General features: G+C 42.4%; 1 protein-coding gene across 5 annotated transcripts in view; it reads right to left on the bottom strand.

The window, feature by feature from the left end:
- The window catches only part of ADAMTS17 (ADAM metallopeptidase with thrombospondin type 1 motif 17), a 250,758-nt gene that overhangs the window by 21,043 nt on the left and 214,779 nt on the right, over window positions 1-14,936 (bottom strand). The window contains exon 21 of one of the 5 annotated variants that reach the window (XM_056571812.1): window positions 10,887-11,094. The exons of the other annotated variants lie outside the window; for them this stretch is intronic. Within the exon in view, the coding sequence (XP_056427787.1) occupies window positions 11,016-11,094 (79 nt within the window). The 3' untranslated portion in view covers window positions 10,887-11,015. Of the gene's footprint in view, window positions 1-10,886; window positions 11,095-14,936 lie in introns of those variants that run through there. 5 annotated transcript variants of the gene reach the window in all.

Raw genomic sequence — 14,936 nt, 5'->3', positions numbered from 1 at the left:
ATGTGATGATGTGACGATATATGTTCTGCTATTTTTACTCCTTTTTTTTGTTTCAGGGATGTGGAAAGAATAATCAAATCCTCCTCCACCGTCTTAGGGTAAAGGGGCCCCCTCATTGCTAAGTTCTGAATTAAGAACCACTTTAAAGAATATATTTGGGAACTCCAGCACTCTCAATATAAGCATTACATATAGCATTACAGTAGATGTGCATACGGCAAGAAGGCTTGTATGTTCTCAACTTACAATGGCCGCAACATACAATATTTTCAATATACAGGGGTCTTTTCTGGACCTTTGTAACGTGAAACCAGACTCAACATACAATGCTATAGACAGTCCAGATCTGTGAAACATGTCAATGGCTGGAATAACTGACCATTTAGAATAGCATTTACTGGTAAAACCCCTGTATTAGGCTAGGTAAACAAAAATGCAGTGGCAGTTTTTCAAAAGATGCCAGAAAAAAACCTGTGTGGAAACCAAGCCTTAGTGCATGCACTGACTGGTTGTCTGGTAGCGCCTCCCTACAGTACAGGGTGGTACTACTTGTTCTGTACTACTCTTAACCTGTGCCACAGTTAGCTGCTCCTCTTGGCACCAGGTGAGGACAGTTATATTTTACTTTTTTGGGACACTGTGTGAACTGTACAGGACCCTGAAGAAGCTCCTGTCCTCTACATAGACAGTGACAGCTCCCAGCAGATCTTTCTTACTTGTATATATAAGGACTTGCTTGATTTGTATTAGCTATTATCTGTATCTACTTAATTTTCTTTAATCCTCACTTTTCCCTATTTTGGATGACATTTTGGGGGCTTCAGAACCAATTAAAGTGGTATTCCAGGATACTTTTTTTAATTTGACTATGCTACAGGGGCTTTGAAGTTAGTGTAGTTCATAATATAGTGTCTGATTGAAAACCACACTGATTTCAATGGATGCAGCTCATTTATGTTTCAATGGGTGGGGTGGCTGATGTGTGGGAGGGAGGAAGATGGAATTGTGGGATTTGTAGTAAAAAAAAGAAAAGTCAAACAGGAAATACTAGTTCACAAAAAGCTAGACACAGTGTTATGGTAATCTCACAACATAGCCATTTAGCCCCAAGACAAGCGCAGATCCTTCCTAAGCATGTCTATTACTGTCTGCCAGGTACATACTAAAATCATCTTATGGTGGATAACCCCATTTAACAGGTTTCCATAGAGTTATGGTCTCAACATACAATGGTTTCAACATACAATGGTCGTCCTGGAACCAATTAATATTGTAACTTGTGGGACCACTGTAATAGGCTATTTTCACACTGCTTCTTACATCCATGTAAGTTATATGTTACACATTGTTTTTCACTTTTTACTGTTTTATGGAATAGTCCAGCTCCCTACACAGATGCATACAGCAATCTCTGATGTACACCAAACAGAGGCCAAAATTACACTCTTTTGGTCTCCATCAGGCAATAGGGGTCAATATTTAAATTAAAAAGCTCAATTAAAAGCTTTCCCAGCACATGCATTAAATTGACACTGCCAAGTATGTGTGAAAAAAAAATCCTAAATTGACAGCTTCTTATGATGTCTCTTTGCAGGATCTGCCTTCTCAATTACTGGAAGAGGCAGGTCACTGAAGAGGACATAGTAGGAAGAAGCGGAAAGCACTAAGGACTGAGCAGCACCGGCGGGGGATTGGGGTTGGTTTAGATATTTGCTTGCTGAACTATTACAGTGAACTCTCCAGATGCCAAAATTTTAAATGATGCCAATCTCCCAACATCGGTTGGAAATACAAATAGATATAAACCTAATAGTAACAGAACAGCATGTAATATACACAGATGAGCCATATCATTTAAGTATATATGTGTGTGTGTAGATGTACGGTGTCCATTTTAGGACATTGTCAGTCGTCAGCCGTACCACTGTCAGGCAAAACAGCGTCCCGCCTCCTCCTTCAGACCAATCGCCGTCAGTCGTCAGCTGCAACTATGTCCTCTATCAGGCAAAACAACGTCCCACCTCCTCCCTCGGAACAATCGCCGTCAGTCGTCTGCCGCAACTCTGTCCTCCGTCAGGCAAAACAGCGTACCGCCTCCTCCCTCGGACCAATCACCGTCAGTTGTCAGCCGCAACTCCGACCTCCTTCGGGCGAAACGGCATCCCGCCTTATCCCTCACACCAATCGCTGTCATCCTTCAGCCACAACTCCCTCATGCGAAAGTCCCTCATCCAAAATGCCGTCATGCCTCAGACGATTCTCAGCCGACACTGCACAGCACTGTATAGCAGAGCTGGCATTGAATAGCATGTACAGCAGAACCCGTATAGCAGAGAGCCGACACTGACTCGGCTCTGCTATATGGCAGGAAGGTTTTTCATCTGAGGGATGACGGAGTTTTGGATGAGAGACTTTTGGATGACAGAGTTTTGGATGAGAGACTTTAGGATGACAGGAGGGAGGAGGGAGTTGCAGCTGACGCTTGATGGAGATTGGTCCAAGGGAGGAGGCGGGACGCTGTTTTGCCTGAAGGAGGACGGAGGTACGGCTGACGATGTACTTAAATGGACACCGTATAGATGAGTAGTAGACTCTACTCAGAGAAAAGGTTACATTTCCCGGCCGGCTGGGAAGTGGAGTACAATACCGCCCCGATCCCTGTCTAATAACTCACAATTGCAGTAGGCCTCAGCAGTGACCCGGTGCGATCAACAACTATTGACGTGCTTGAGCGATATGTCAAAAGGTGTTTTTGATGACAGTAACACTTTAAACAAACAAAAAAGTTACATAATTGGTATCACCACGTGCAGAATATTTTTTTTTTTCTGCACCATGTCCTACAAAACGTAGAATAAAAAGTGGTCAAAAGGTCTAATCTAACCTCATCGCCACAATAAATGAGCCCTCACACTGCTCCGTAGACAGAAAAGTAAAAATGTTATAGAGGTCAGAAAATGGCAAAGCAAAACAATAATAATATTAAAATAAACATAACAAAACTATATGAAATTGGTATATTTGTAACACTGTACCAACATTGTTAGTGCACAGTAAAACCTCCAGAGAACAGCACCCATTTAAGTCAGTGGAGTGCACATTTAAAGGGGTACTCTGCCCCTAGACATCTTATCCCCAATCCAAAGGATAGGGGATAAGATGTCTGATCACGGGGGTCTGCAAGGGACCCCTGCAATCTCCCTGCTGCACCCGCTGCAATCTCTCTCCCTTAAAGCGTCGTGTGCACCGCTGGAGGCTAGTGACATCACAGACACGCCCCGCTTATGATGTCATGACCACGCCCTCTCAACGCAAGTCTATGACTTGCATAGACTTGCATTGAGGGGGCGTGGCCGTGAAGTTACGAGCTGGGCGTGACCGTGACATCACGAGACTCTGCCCCGCATCGCCAGTCATCCAGCACGGAGAGAAGTTAACTTCGTACACCCGATGTCTGGGGTGCTGCAGCCGAGATTGCGGGGGTCCCAGCGGCGGGACCCCAGTGATCCGACATCTTATGCCCTATCCTAAGGAGTACCCCTTTAAGTCCTGACAGGTATCCTTTAAATGTGGCCACCTCTTAACACTGATCACTTCTGAGTGGTCATCATAAAATACAAACTTAATAAAATGACAAAAATAGTCATATTTATAATTACTTCTATTAAAAAAATCTTAATCCTTCCAGTACTTATTAGCTGCTGAATACTACAGAGGAAATTCTTTTCTTTTTGGAACACAGAGCTCTCTCCTGACATCATGACCACAGTGCTCTCTGCTGACATCTCTGTCCATTTTAAGAACTGTCCAGAGTAGGAGAAAATCCCCATAGAAAATATATGCTGCTCTTCACAGTTTCTTAAAATGGACAGAGATGTCAGCAGAGAGCACTGTGGTCATGATGTCAGCAGAGAGCTCTCTGTCCCAAAAAGAAAATGATTTCCTCTGTAGTATTCAGCAGCTAATAAGTACTGGAAGGATTAAGATTTTTTAATAGAAGTAATTTACAAATCTGTTTAACTTTCTGGCACCAGTTGATTTAAAAAAAAAGTTTTCCAGTGGAGTACCCCTTTAAGGAGCTGTTTAGTGTGCAGTAATAGAGGACATCATCTGGAGTGGGACATACATCTTACTCTATGCTGAGCACTGAGAGAGTCTTATGACAACATTTCCTGTTCTCATTCCTGTCAGGTACAGTTTTGCCAAGGGGACCTTATGACATTCGGGTGTCTTCCAATATATGCATCATTATTAAATGGTGTCAAACGTAATGGAATTTCATGTTTTTGGCATGTGGGAAGAAACTGGAGTACCTGGATTGCACCCATGTAAACACGAGGAGAACATACAAACTTCATGCAGATGTTGCTCTTGGGTAGATTTGACTCCAGTGCTGCAAGGCAACAGTGCCAACCACAATACAATTGTGCCAAAGTCATTGGTTAAATTAATGACTGTTTGTACAAACCAGTCCCTGGTAACACTATTGATGAATATACCCCTTATATAACGTCATTCGGAATGCATCTGTGCCAAGTACTGTTTACAGTACAGTATGTGATTACCACGATTTCTGATCCGTGTTGCCTTAGTGTTCCTTCTCTGATACAGCAGAATAATAAATTGGAATTTTGTAATTTCCTTCGTAATTGAGAAACTATGGCAAGCACTGCTTATAGGGAGCGTGCAAAAACCTTTGTATACTCCATGATGTGATGGCAATAAATCACCTGACCAGCAGAGGGAGCAGCTAGACATAATATAGCAAACTTAGAATAAATGAGACACAACTGAGGGGTTAAACTCCTGCATCTACCCAGACAGAAAATAATCAGGTGAATGTGGGTTTGGGTAGCAGGTCCCACCACACCCAGTCCCTCCAGAGTAGCAGGGAACGTTTTAGGATAATACAGCTGCACCAGTCCAACCTTACAGTCCAACACTAACATTCCAGTGTGATTGCCGAGAGAGGCTCCCTGCACATTTTCCAAGCCGGTAGTCTGACTGTCTGGGCTGCCAGCACTAACAAGGAGAAATCCCTGCTCTGCTGATGAACACAGATCAGCCACAATTCTGAAATCACCTACACTGCGGATAAGACATATATAGAAGACACATGCTGCACCGCTCCTCTGCACTGAGATTTGGAACACGGTTACAATCCACATATGCAGCGTGAACCTAATGAAAAGCAGCTCAAACTTAGAAACATTATATGAAAACATTGTAACACTGCCGTAAATTATAAAAACATGGTGTAGCCTATATGTAACAACTAAAATACAACCACAAAAAGTTAAACATTAAAAGGGTACTTGTTCCAAACGCTTGGTGAGGGGGGGTTGTGACATCACAGCCATGCTCCTTGTGATGTCACACCACGCCCCCTAAATGCAAGTCTATGGACTTCCCATAGACTTGCATTGAGGGGGTGTGGTGTGACGTCATGAAGACCATGGCCATGACATCATGACCCCCCCGCACCAAGCCTTCTAAACAAACACCGGGTGCTGCATGGAGATCGCAGGGGTCCCAGCTGCAGGACCCCTGCGATCAGACATCGTATACCCTATTCTTTTGGATAGGGGATAAGATGTCTAGGGGCAGAGTACCCCTTTAACTGAGCTCCCTGAACATGTAGAAATTACAGGGCAAAACCCAGACTAGGACCCACTCCCCATACTATGCATTTGGAAAGTCTTCAGATCCTTCCTTTTTTCACATTTTGTTATGTTGCGGCCTTGTGCCCAAATAAAAACAAAAATTCAAGTTTTCCCCCATCATTCTGCACTCCTGTAGTAAATTCAGATGACTGGACATGATTTGGAAAGACACAGCCCTGTCTATATATGGTCTCTCAGCTGATAATGTATATCAGAGCAAAAAAAAATAAAGCCTTGAGCTTAGAGACAGGATTATGTGGGGACACAGATCTGGAAAAGGGTACAGAAAAATGTCTGCTGCACCGAAAGTTCTTGAGAGCAAAGTAGCCATCATAATTCTTATATGGAATAAGTATGGAACAACCAGGACTATTCCTGCCACCCCATCAAATTAATCAGGGGGATCTTTGTAAGAGAGATGACCAAGAACCCAATGGTCTCTCTGACGGAGCTTCAAGGTCCTGTGTTGGAGAAACTTCCAGATGGACAACCATCATTGCAGCACTCTACAATGTGGGCTTAATGGCCGGGATGGCCAGAAAGAAGCCTCTGCTCTCCTTAGTAAAAGACACATGAAAGCCACATGGAGTTTGCAAAAAGGCTCCAAAAGGAATCTCAGAATGTGAGAAGATTCTCTGGTCTGATGATATCAAGATGGAATTTTTTTGCCTCAGTTCTAAGCATCATGTCTGGAGGAAACAAAGCACTGCTCTTTACCGGCCCAATATCATCATTAAAGTGAAGCATGGTGGTGGCTGTATTATGCTGTGAGGGTTTTTTTTTCCAGTGGCTAGAACAGGGAGACTGGTCAGGGTTTGGTTCCACCAATGGTTCCAACCTGACAGAGCTGAAGGAGGATCTGCAGAGAAAAATGGTAGAAAACCCTAAATCCAGGTGTGCAAAACTTGTGGCCTCATCACTAAGAATATGATAAAAAAAAATCGAGAGAGCGCTCCATAGCGTAAAACCACCTATAGGTAGACCAGCAAAATAACTAGGAATTCTTACCATAGACGGTTGTGTGAGCTCACACACAATAAGGGTCAGCATGAATGAGTAAACGGGCCCGGTCTGCAGCCTCCCCAACCATGCGAACAATAGCAGGTATGACTTCCAAGGGAGCGATGGGTTTCAGCCGCACTGACCAGGAAGAGGCACGTCAGGTGGATGGATAATTTATTGGAACAAGAATGCAACGCGTTTCACCTGCAATGTATACAGTACTGTAATGTACAGGAGCAGGGAGCCTGGGAATACACAGGACTCCCTGTTCCTGTACCTACAGTGCTTTCTAATGTATTTCAAATTGGCAGTTGCATATGTTGTTTTGGATCCACAGTAAAACCCTAAGGCTAAGTCTCCACTTGTTTTTTTTGCACTGCGTTTTTAGGGATTAAAAAAACGCCTGAAAAATCGCCAGTGCAAGTGACGTCATCATGCGTTTTTTCTTGCGTTTTTTCCAGCATTTTTTTCATTTATGTGGAAATTGCACCTTGGGTACCAAAAAAAAAAAAAAGGATGCAGCAGTGATGGACATTTTTTTATTAAACGCAATGTATATATTTTATAACCCAATTTTTATCATTTTTTAATAAAGTTTGTGTTTCACTTTTTTTTTTTTTATAAATTTTTAAAACATTTTTGTGTAGTACTACTACTCCCAGCATGGAACAGACTGTTCCATGCTGGGAGTGATAGTACCTGTACTATAGACATATCACCCCGGGTGTCAGTCCTGACACCCGATGCGATCGTCCATAATATAGCAGAGAAGCGAGCGGGTCTATACATCGCTCGCCTCTCTGCACTATACTCTGGCCACTGATGTCAACAGAAATTCATATTTCCCACCCAGAGCTGTGATTGGCCGAATGGTTGCAGCCAATCACAGCTCTGAGGAAAAGATGAATGAATGAGTGGCCGGCCCGGAGTATAGTGCAGAGCAGGGATGTGAGCGATGTATACAGTCGCTCCATCTCTGCTATAGACAGGACGATCACAGGGGGTGTCAGTAGTGACATCCACTGTGATGTGTCCTTAAGCAGGCACTACTACTCCCAACATGGAGCACACTCTGCTCCATGCTGGAAGCTGTAGTACCTGTATTAATAGACAGATCGCAGCAAGTGTAACTTCTGACACTCGCTGCGATCTGTCTATTAATGCAGGTACTACAGCTCCCAGCATGAGGCAGAGTGTGCTCCATGTTGGGAGTAGTAGTAGCTGCAGTTATGGAAAGATCACAGCGGGTATCACTTCTGACGGCCGCTGTGATCCTCCTGTATAATGTATAGATGCAGCGGCCGCTCTACTATGGTCCCCTGCACGGCCGTATACATACACATATTCCTATTTCTCACAGAGAGCTGTGATTGACTGGAACCATCTGGCCAATCACAGCTCTGTGGGAAATATGAATAAGTGTAAATATACGTCAGGTCAGGGGACCATAGAAGAGCGTCCGCCGCATCTATACATTATACAGAAGGATCACAGCGGGCGATCTGTCTATTAGTACAGGTAGTACTACTCCCATCATGGAACAGTGTGTTCCATGCTGGGAGTAGTAGTACTAACTAAAAAATATGTAAAAAATAAAGCAAAAAAGTGAAAAACACACACACAATACATTTTTATAATTGTCGGCTACATTTTTATTTCCCCGCACACATAAATTGATCCCTGTTTAAAAAAAAATTTCAATAATATACATTTCGTTAGATAACATTTTTTCCTTCACTACTGTATATTTTAGAAAAAAAATTTTTAATGGTACCCTACGAAATTTTATTAAAAACAGCTATCTACATAACTTTTTTGGATCGCTAAAGTCCAAAAAAGATTAAAAACCGCCTGCAAAAATGCCAAAGTTAAAATCCACATAGCATTTTTCTTGGCATTTTCTCACTCCCATAGACTTCTATTGGAGCAAAAACCCAGGTTTGAGGGAACTACAGCGTTTTTTTCAAAACGTCGAAGAGTGGGAAAAAACGCAGAAAACGTGAAAAAATGCCAAAAGGATTTAAAAAAACGCCAAAGTAAAAAAACGCAAAGTGGAATTCGAAATTTGCGATTTCTCATTGACTTACAGCTAACATCTGGCCGCAGCGTTTTTTGACCAAAAAAACGCCATGCGGCAGAATTGGCGTATTTCTTGGCGTTTTGCCAAAAAATAAACAAGTGGAGACTTAGCCTAACTCCTGCTATCTCAATTCCTCAAGTCAATAGTGAAAATACACCATAAATTTGTGGCAGATCTAACACATCAAATCCTGTAGATATTTTGTGAAGTGTGTGCTAATCTGTAATTGATACAAGTTTTCTACATGGATATTCTGTGCTGAAAATATGTGGCATTTCTGCCATGTGTCGACATACGGTTCATCTGTATGCAGATAGCTCCCCCTAATGGTGACAGCCGGTAGGTGATATGACGTTGCCATGCAAGTATGAGTACACTCCCTGGCACCACTACTATTGTTTGCTCTACGTTTTGGTTAAATATGAGAGCTAAAGTCACCTAAATTATTGCTGAGAGCAACTAACTTGCACATGTTTTACTTATTTGACCAAATTATGTATTTTTTTGTCTTTATATGGGGCGAAAGGGACCCTTTGAGCCTCTAAAGCAGCCCAGCCCAGGCGCAATTGCTGCCTTTTCAGCCCCTACACTACAGTAAAGCCCCTGTGTTTAGCTATATTTGATGGATCCAGGTCATGATGATTTATTAAGAGAAGATTTTCTAGGCTCGATATGACAAAGGATCTTAACTACAGAAATGAAAAAGTCAACAAATATTTTTTTTATCACCTAAACTGTGTGTCTACTGTTGATGAGCAAGGGGATCAAGCATGGTGATCTCCATTGTGTCCAAAGTAATATTTTCATGCGATAACTAACTATATCTTCAATAATCGTGACAATCTCAATTGTTAAAGTAATGTGTATATGCATCAACAATGTTGAGATGAAACACTTTTATACAATGGCCCTTATGTACTAAGAGTGCTGTGTTTTATATATGTGGATTGTATGTGTCCGGCATTTTTGTTCCCTATGTATTTATCAATGTGGCGTACAGGGTTTAGAATTTGTGCCGCACAGAAAATTTGGTTGCAATGCGCCCAAAAACAAAAACCCAGAAATAAAACATCACATTTGCAAGACACAGCATATACCTCAGGTCCTCACTGACACAGCACACACGCAGGTCCTCCACCACCATATTTTTTTAACAATTTTGTGGATTACACCACCGAAATGCAAAGACAGGTGGTTCCATTGGCTTTCGCTGCCTTTCTGAAGAAGCATACAAGACATACTAATACATAGGGACAAGTGAGAGAAAAACACTGGGAATGTCAAGAAAAAAATGACAGACAAATGTGAGTATGTTGCACAAAAAGTTCATTTTTATATTAGAAAAAGCAAAAAAACAATATTCGTTGTATTACCTTTATTAAGACAGCAGGGACAATGTTATGCCTTTTTAAGGAATCATCCAAAGTGGACTGAAATTTCCCTACATTTCATGGGTTTTTTACAACTGCTTGGGACATGACTGTTTTGAAAATCCAAAACTCTACTTTTCTGGAGTATTTTATTTTGCAAATGGATGATTTTGGTTAAAATGTCGGGTAGATGTCCATTTAGGATGGAAAAATGCCCCTTTTGTCGGGTTTTAAAAAAAAATTTTTGTGTCTGAATTTTTCTGGCTCCAAGTGTCGCACATTGGCCCTCATTAACTATCGCAAACCAGACATGTTTTGTCGGGTTGTGTGCCAGATTCTTTCTGCTCAGAAAACCCGAAAAAGGGCGTGGCCGTAGGTGAAAGGGGTCGGTGGTCACCAAAAAGGGGCGTGTTCCCGACATTTTCACAAAAACCCAACATATTTACTAAGGTTTCCACATAAAATGTGGTGGATTTAAGCTGAGGAAAACTCCACAGATCAGAGCATGTGTAAAAAAAAGCAAAGTGTAAATAAATTGTAGGGAATTAAAACCCACAAAGAAACCTACACTCCACTCTTAGTAAATAAGGGCCAATGTGCATCACAAATTTGGGCGCAAAATTCGAGAAAAACTCGTCGGGAAGACATTAGTAAATAAGGGCCAATGGGTTCTATAATCTGATTTAGTGACAACACAAGAAAAAAAAAACGTCTAGGAGGCGCTGCTCCTATCTTGAACACAAAAGAAGGACCCAGGCCGGCACAGGACAACGTATATTTTATTTTTAACAGTAAGGACGATGCGTTTCGGCACTAACTGGTGCCTTCCTGAGGTCCACTAAGAGTTCTCCAGAAGGTTGTCTAGATGTACTGGGATTCTGGTCCGGAGGTCCTGTGTGTTTACTGTGCTGCAAGGGTCAAACTTTTGTTTTCTTCTCTCTCCCAATAATCTGATTTAGAGAGCAGTAGGTGTTGGAATCTGTAAGTGATTATGTGATTTCAGTTGTATAAGGAATATGATGTGAGGCTGGGCTTGCCCTATCAAGATCTAAAAGGTATATTATTATTCCAGATCCAACCTCTTGGGAATGGCTAGCCTTGGGCCTAGTAGTGCTTAAACTAGTGACATTGGTTGCATTGATAAATTACTCCTATTAAATGCAAATGGATAAGTCAATTACATTTACGTATAAAGTATCAGTTCTTCTTTGAAAAACAGAATTCATCTACATAAAAAGTTGAGTAACTTTTCAATTACATTGTGTTACTTGTTATGTACTGATTCCAAGTTACCGCTTACATTATATTCTAGAGCTACATACAGATAAAGGTTTCAGAGCTGAACTCTGTCAGTATTACCAGCTGATTAATTTTCTACACAGAACATGCTTTACATTCCCATAATCCTACTATGACTATCTCTGAAAGACAGTCAATAAATGTCTCTAGCATTGGGTACAGCATGGGGTAAAGCTATTTACCGGGAACAGCGAGGGAAAGTGCATAGCAACAGCTGTTTAGAAATTGTAAAGAAGGGGGCACCTGATTAACTAATTTTTACCCAAAAGAAGACCAAAGCAATAAAAAAAAAAAATCAGCTACCCTCAAATCACCAGAACGCCCACAACACTGAAGAACTAAGCTAACACTGCCCCATTGTGACACTTGACAAAATGTTGTACTCACATTAATCAGATCTGTGACTACCCCTCAAGAATACAACATTTTGGCAAGCACATGGAGGGCTGTGCGGCACCCCAAAGAAATTCCACCCCACACCATTACTGACCCACCGCCAAACCGGTCATGCTGGAGGATGTTGCAGGCAGAAGAACGTTCTCCACGGCGTCTCCAGACTCTGTCACGTCTGTCAAGTGCTCAGTGTGAACTTGCTTTCATCTGTGAAGAGCACAGGGCGCCAGTGGCGAATTTGCCAATCTTGGTATTCTCTGGCAAATGCCAAACATCCTGCACGATGTTGGGCTGTAAGCACAACCCCCACCTGTGGACGTCGGGCTCTCATACCACCCTCATGGAGTCTGTTTATGACCATTTGAGTGGACACATGCACATTTGTGGCCTGTTGGAGGTCATATTGCAGGGGTCTGGCAGTGCTCCTCCTTGCACAAAGGCAGAGTTAGCGGTCCTGCTGCTGGGTTGTTGCCCTCCTACAGGTTCCTCCACATCTCCTGATGTACTGGCCTGTCTCCTGGTAGCACCTCCATGCTCTGGACACTACACTGACAGACACAGCAAACCTTCTTGCCAAAGCTCGCATTGATGTGCCATCCTGGATGAGCTGCACTACCTGAGCCACTTGTGTGGGTTACAAGTTCAACCAGGGAATTGAAGGGAAGGGGATAAGGGGAAGGGATGTTGTTTTATAATTCTGCATAAGCATTAATGTTATTTTGTTCCAGGAATGTATCTAACCCTGTTTTAAAGCTATTAATTTTTCCTGCTGTGACCAGTTCCTGAGGTAGACTGTTCCATAAATTAACAGTTCTTATGGTAAAGAAGGCGTGTCGCCCCTTTAGACTAAACCTTTTCTTCTCCAGATGGAGGGAGTGCCCCCTCGTCCTTTGGGGGGGTTTAACCTGGAACAGTTTTTCTCCATATTTTTTGTATGGGCCATTTATATACTTATATACATTTATCATATCCCCCCTTAAATGTCTCTTCTCAAGACTAAACAATTGTAACTCCTATAATCGCTCCTCGTAGCTAAGATGTTCCATGCCCCATATTAGTTTAGTCGCACGTCTCTGCACCCTTTCCAGCTCCGCAGTGTCCCTTTTATGGACTGTTGACCAAAACTGAACAGCATATTCCAGGTGAGGCCGTACCAATGCTTTATAAAGGGGGAGTATTATGTCCCTGTCCCTTGAGTCCGTGCCTCTTTTGATACATGACAATATCCTGCCGGCTTTGGAAGCAGCAGCCTGACATTGCATGCTATTCTGTAGTCTGTGATCTACAAGTACACCCAGATCCTTCTCTACCAGTGACTCTGCCAGTTTAATCCCCCCTAAGACATATAACGCATGCATGTTATTTGTACCCAGATGCATAACTTTACATTTATCCACATTGAACCTCATTTGCCAAGTGGATGCCCAGACACTTAGTCTATCCAAATCATCTTGTAATCTATACACATCCTCTATAGACTGTACTGTGCTACAAAGCTTGGTGTCATCTGCAAAGATAGAAACAGAGCTGTTAATGCCATCCTCTATATCATTGATAAATAAATTAAACAACAGCGGTCCCAGTACAGAACCTTGGGGTACACCACTAATAACCGGGGACCAATCAGAGTACGAATCATTGACCACCACTCTCTGGGTATGATCCATGAGCCAGTGTTCAATCCAGTTACAAACTAAAGTTTCCAAGCCCAAAGACCTTAACTTACCAGACAACTATGAGGGACAGTATCAAATGCTTTAGCAAAATCCAGAAACACTATATCCACAGCCATTCCTCTGTCAAGGCTTCTACTCACATCTTCATAAAAGCAAATTAGATTGGTTTGACAACTTCTATCCTTAGTAAACCCATGCTGGTTATCACTTATAATACAATTATCCCCTATGTATTCCTGTATGTAATCCCTTATAAGTCCTTCAAACAATTTACCCACAATGCACGTTAGACTTACCGGTCTATAATTGCCTGGCGAAGAGCTAGAGCCTTTTTTGAAGATTGGCACCACATTCGCCTTGCGCCAGTCCCTTGGCACAATACCAGACACCAGAGAATCTCTAAATATCATAAACAAGGGTACAGATATTACTGAACTTACCTCTCTAAGAACTCTTGGGTGCAATCCATCTGGCCCTGGAGATTTGCTTACATTTACTTTACTTAACTTACCTTGTACCATTTCTACATTAAGCCAGTTCAGTACATTACATGATGTGTTACCAGCACTGACCTGGCCAATGTCAGCTCCTCCTTCTTCCATAGTATATACAGAACTAAAGAACCCATTCAGTAGCTCCGCCTTCTCTTGATCGCCCATGACAACCTTCCCATTATCATTATTAAGGGGTCCTACATGCTCTGTCCTTGGTTTTTTTGTATTTATATATCTAAAAAAATATTTTGGATCAGTTTTGCTTTCTTTGGCCACCTGTCTCTCATTTAGAATTTTTGCCGTTTTTATAAAATTTTTACAGATTTAATTAAGTTCTTTGTACTGTTTAAATGTTATAGCTGACCCATCAGATTTGAATTTTTTGAAGGCTATTTTTTTTGTTGTTTATTGCTCTTTTAACATCATTTGTCAGCCAAGGTATTACCAAGGTTTTCCCGCACAGTTACTAGGGGTGTGAATCGCCAAGAATTTGGCGATTCGATTCGAATCGCGATACCAGTGTGGCGATTCGATATATCGCGATATATCGCGATACCGTCTAGGTGACGATACATCGCGATATATCGCCCACCTGGGAGCATTCATAGATCCCAATAGACGCCGCTGTCAGCTTTGACAGCGGCGATCTAGTACTCCGGTGCTCACTTTTCTCATGTTATCCCGTCCGGGCTGCAAAATAAAATAAAACGCACTTTATCTTACCTGCCAACGAGCCCGCGGAGCTCCGGTACAGTCCGGTACAGGTGTTGGGTCCCCGGGCTGTATTCTTCTTACTTCCTGTTAGTCCGGCACGTCACATGGAGCTTCAGCCTATCACCAGCCGCAGCGATGTCCCGCCTCCGCTGGTGATAGGCTGAAGCTCCATGTGACGTGCCGGACTAACAGGAAGTAAGAAGAATACAGCCCGGGGACCGAACACCTGTACCGGACTGTACCGG

The sequence above is a fragment of the Hyla sarda genome, chromosome 4 (genome assembly GCF_029499605.1).
Source record: "Hyla sarda isolate aHylSar1 chromosome 4, aHylSar1.hap1, whole genome shotgun sequence".
NCBI classification, from domain to species: domain Eukaryota; kingdom Metazoa; phylum Chordata; class Amphibia; order Anura; family Hylidae; genus Hyla; species Hyla sarda.
Note: the sequence above shows the minus strand (reverse complement) of the source record. Positions and strands in the feature narration are given on the sequence as shown.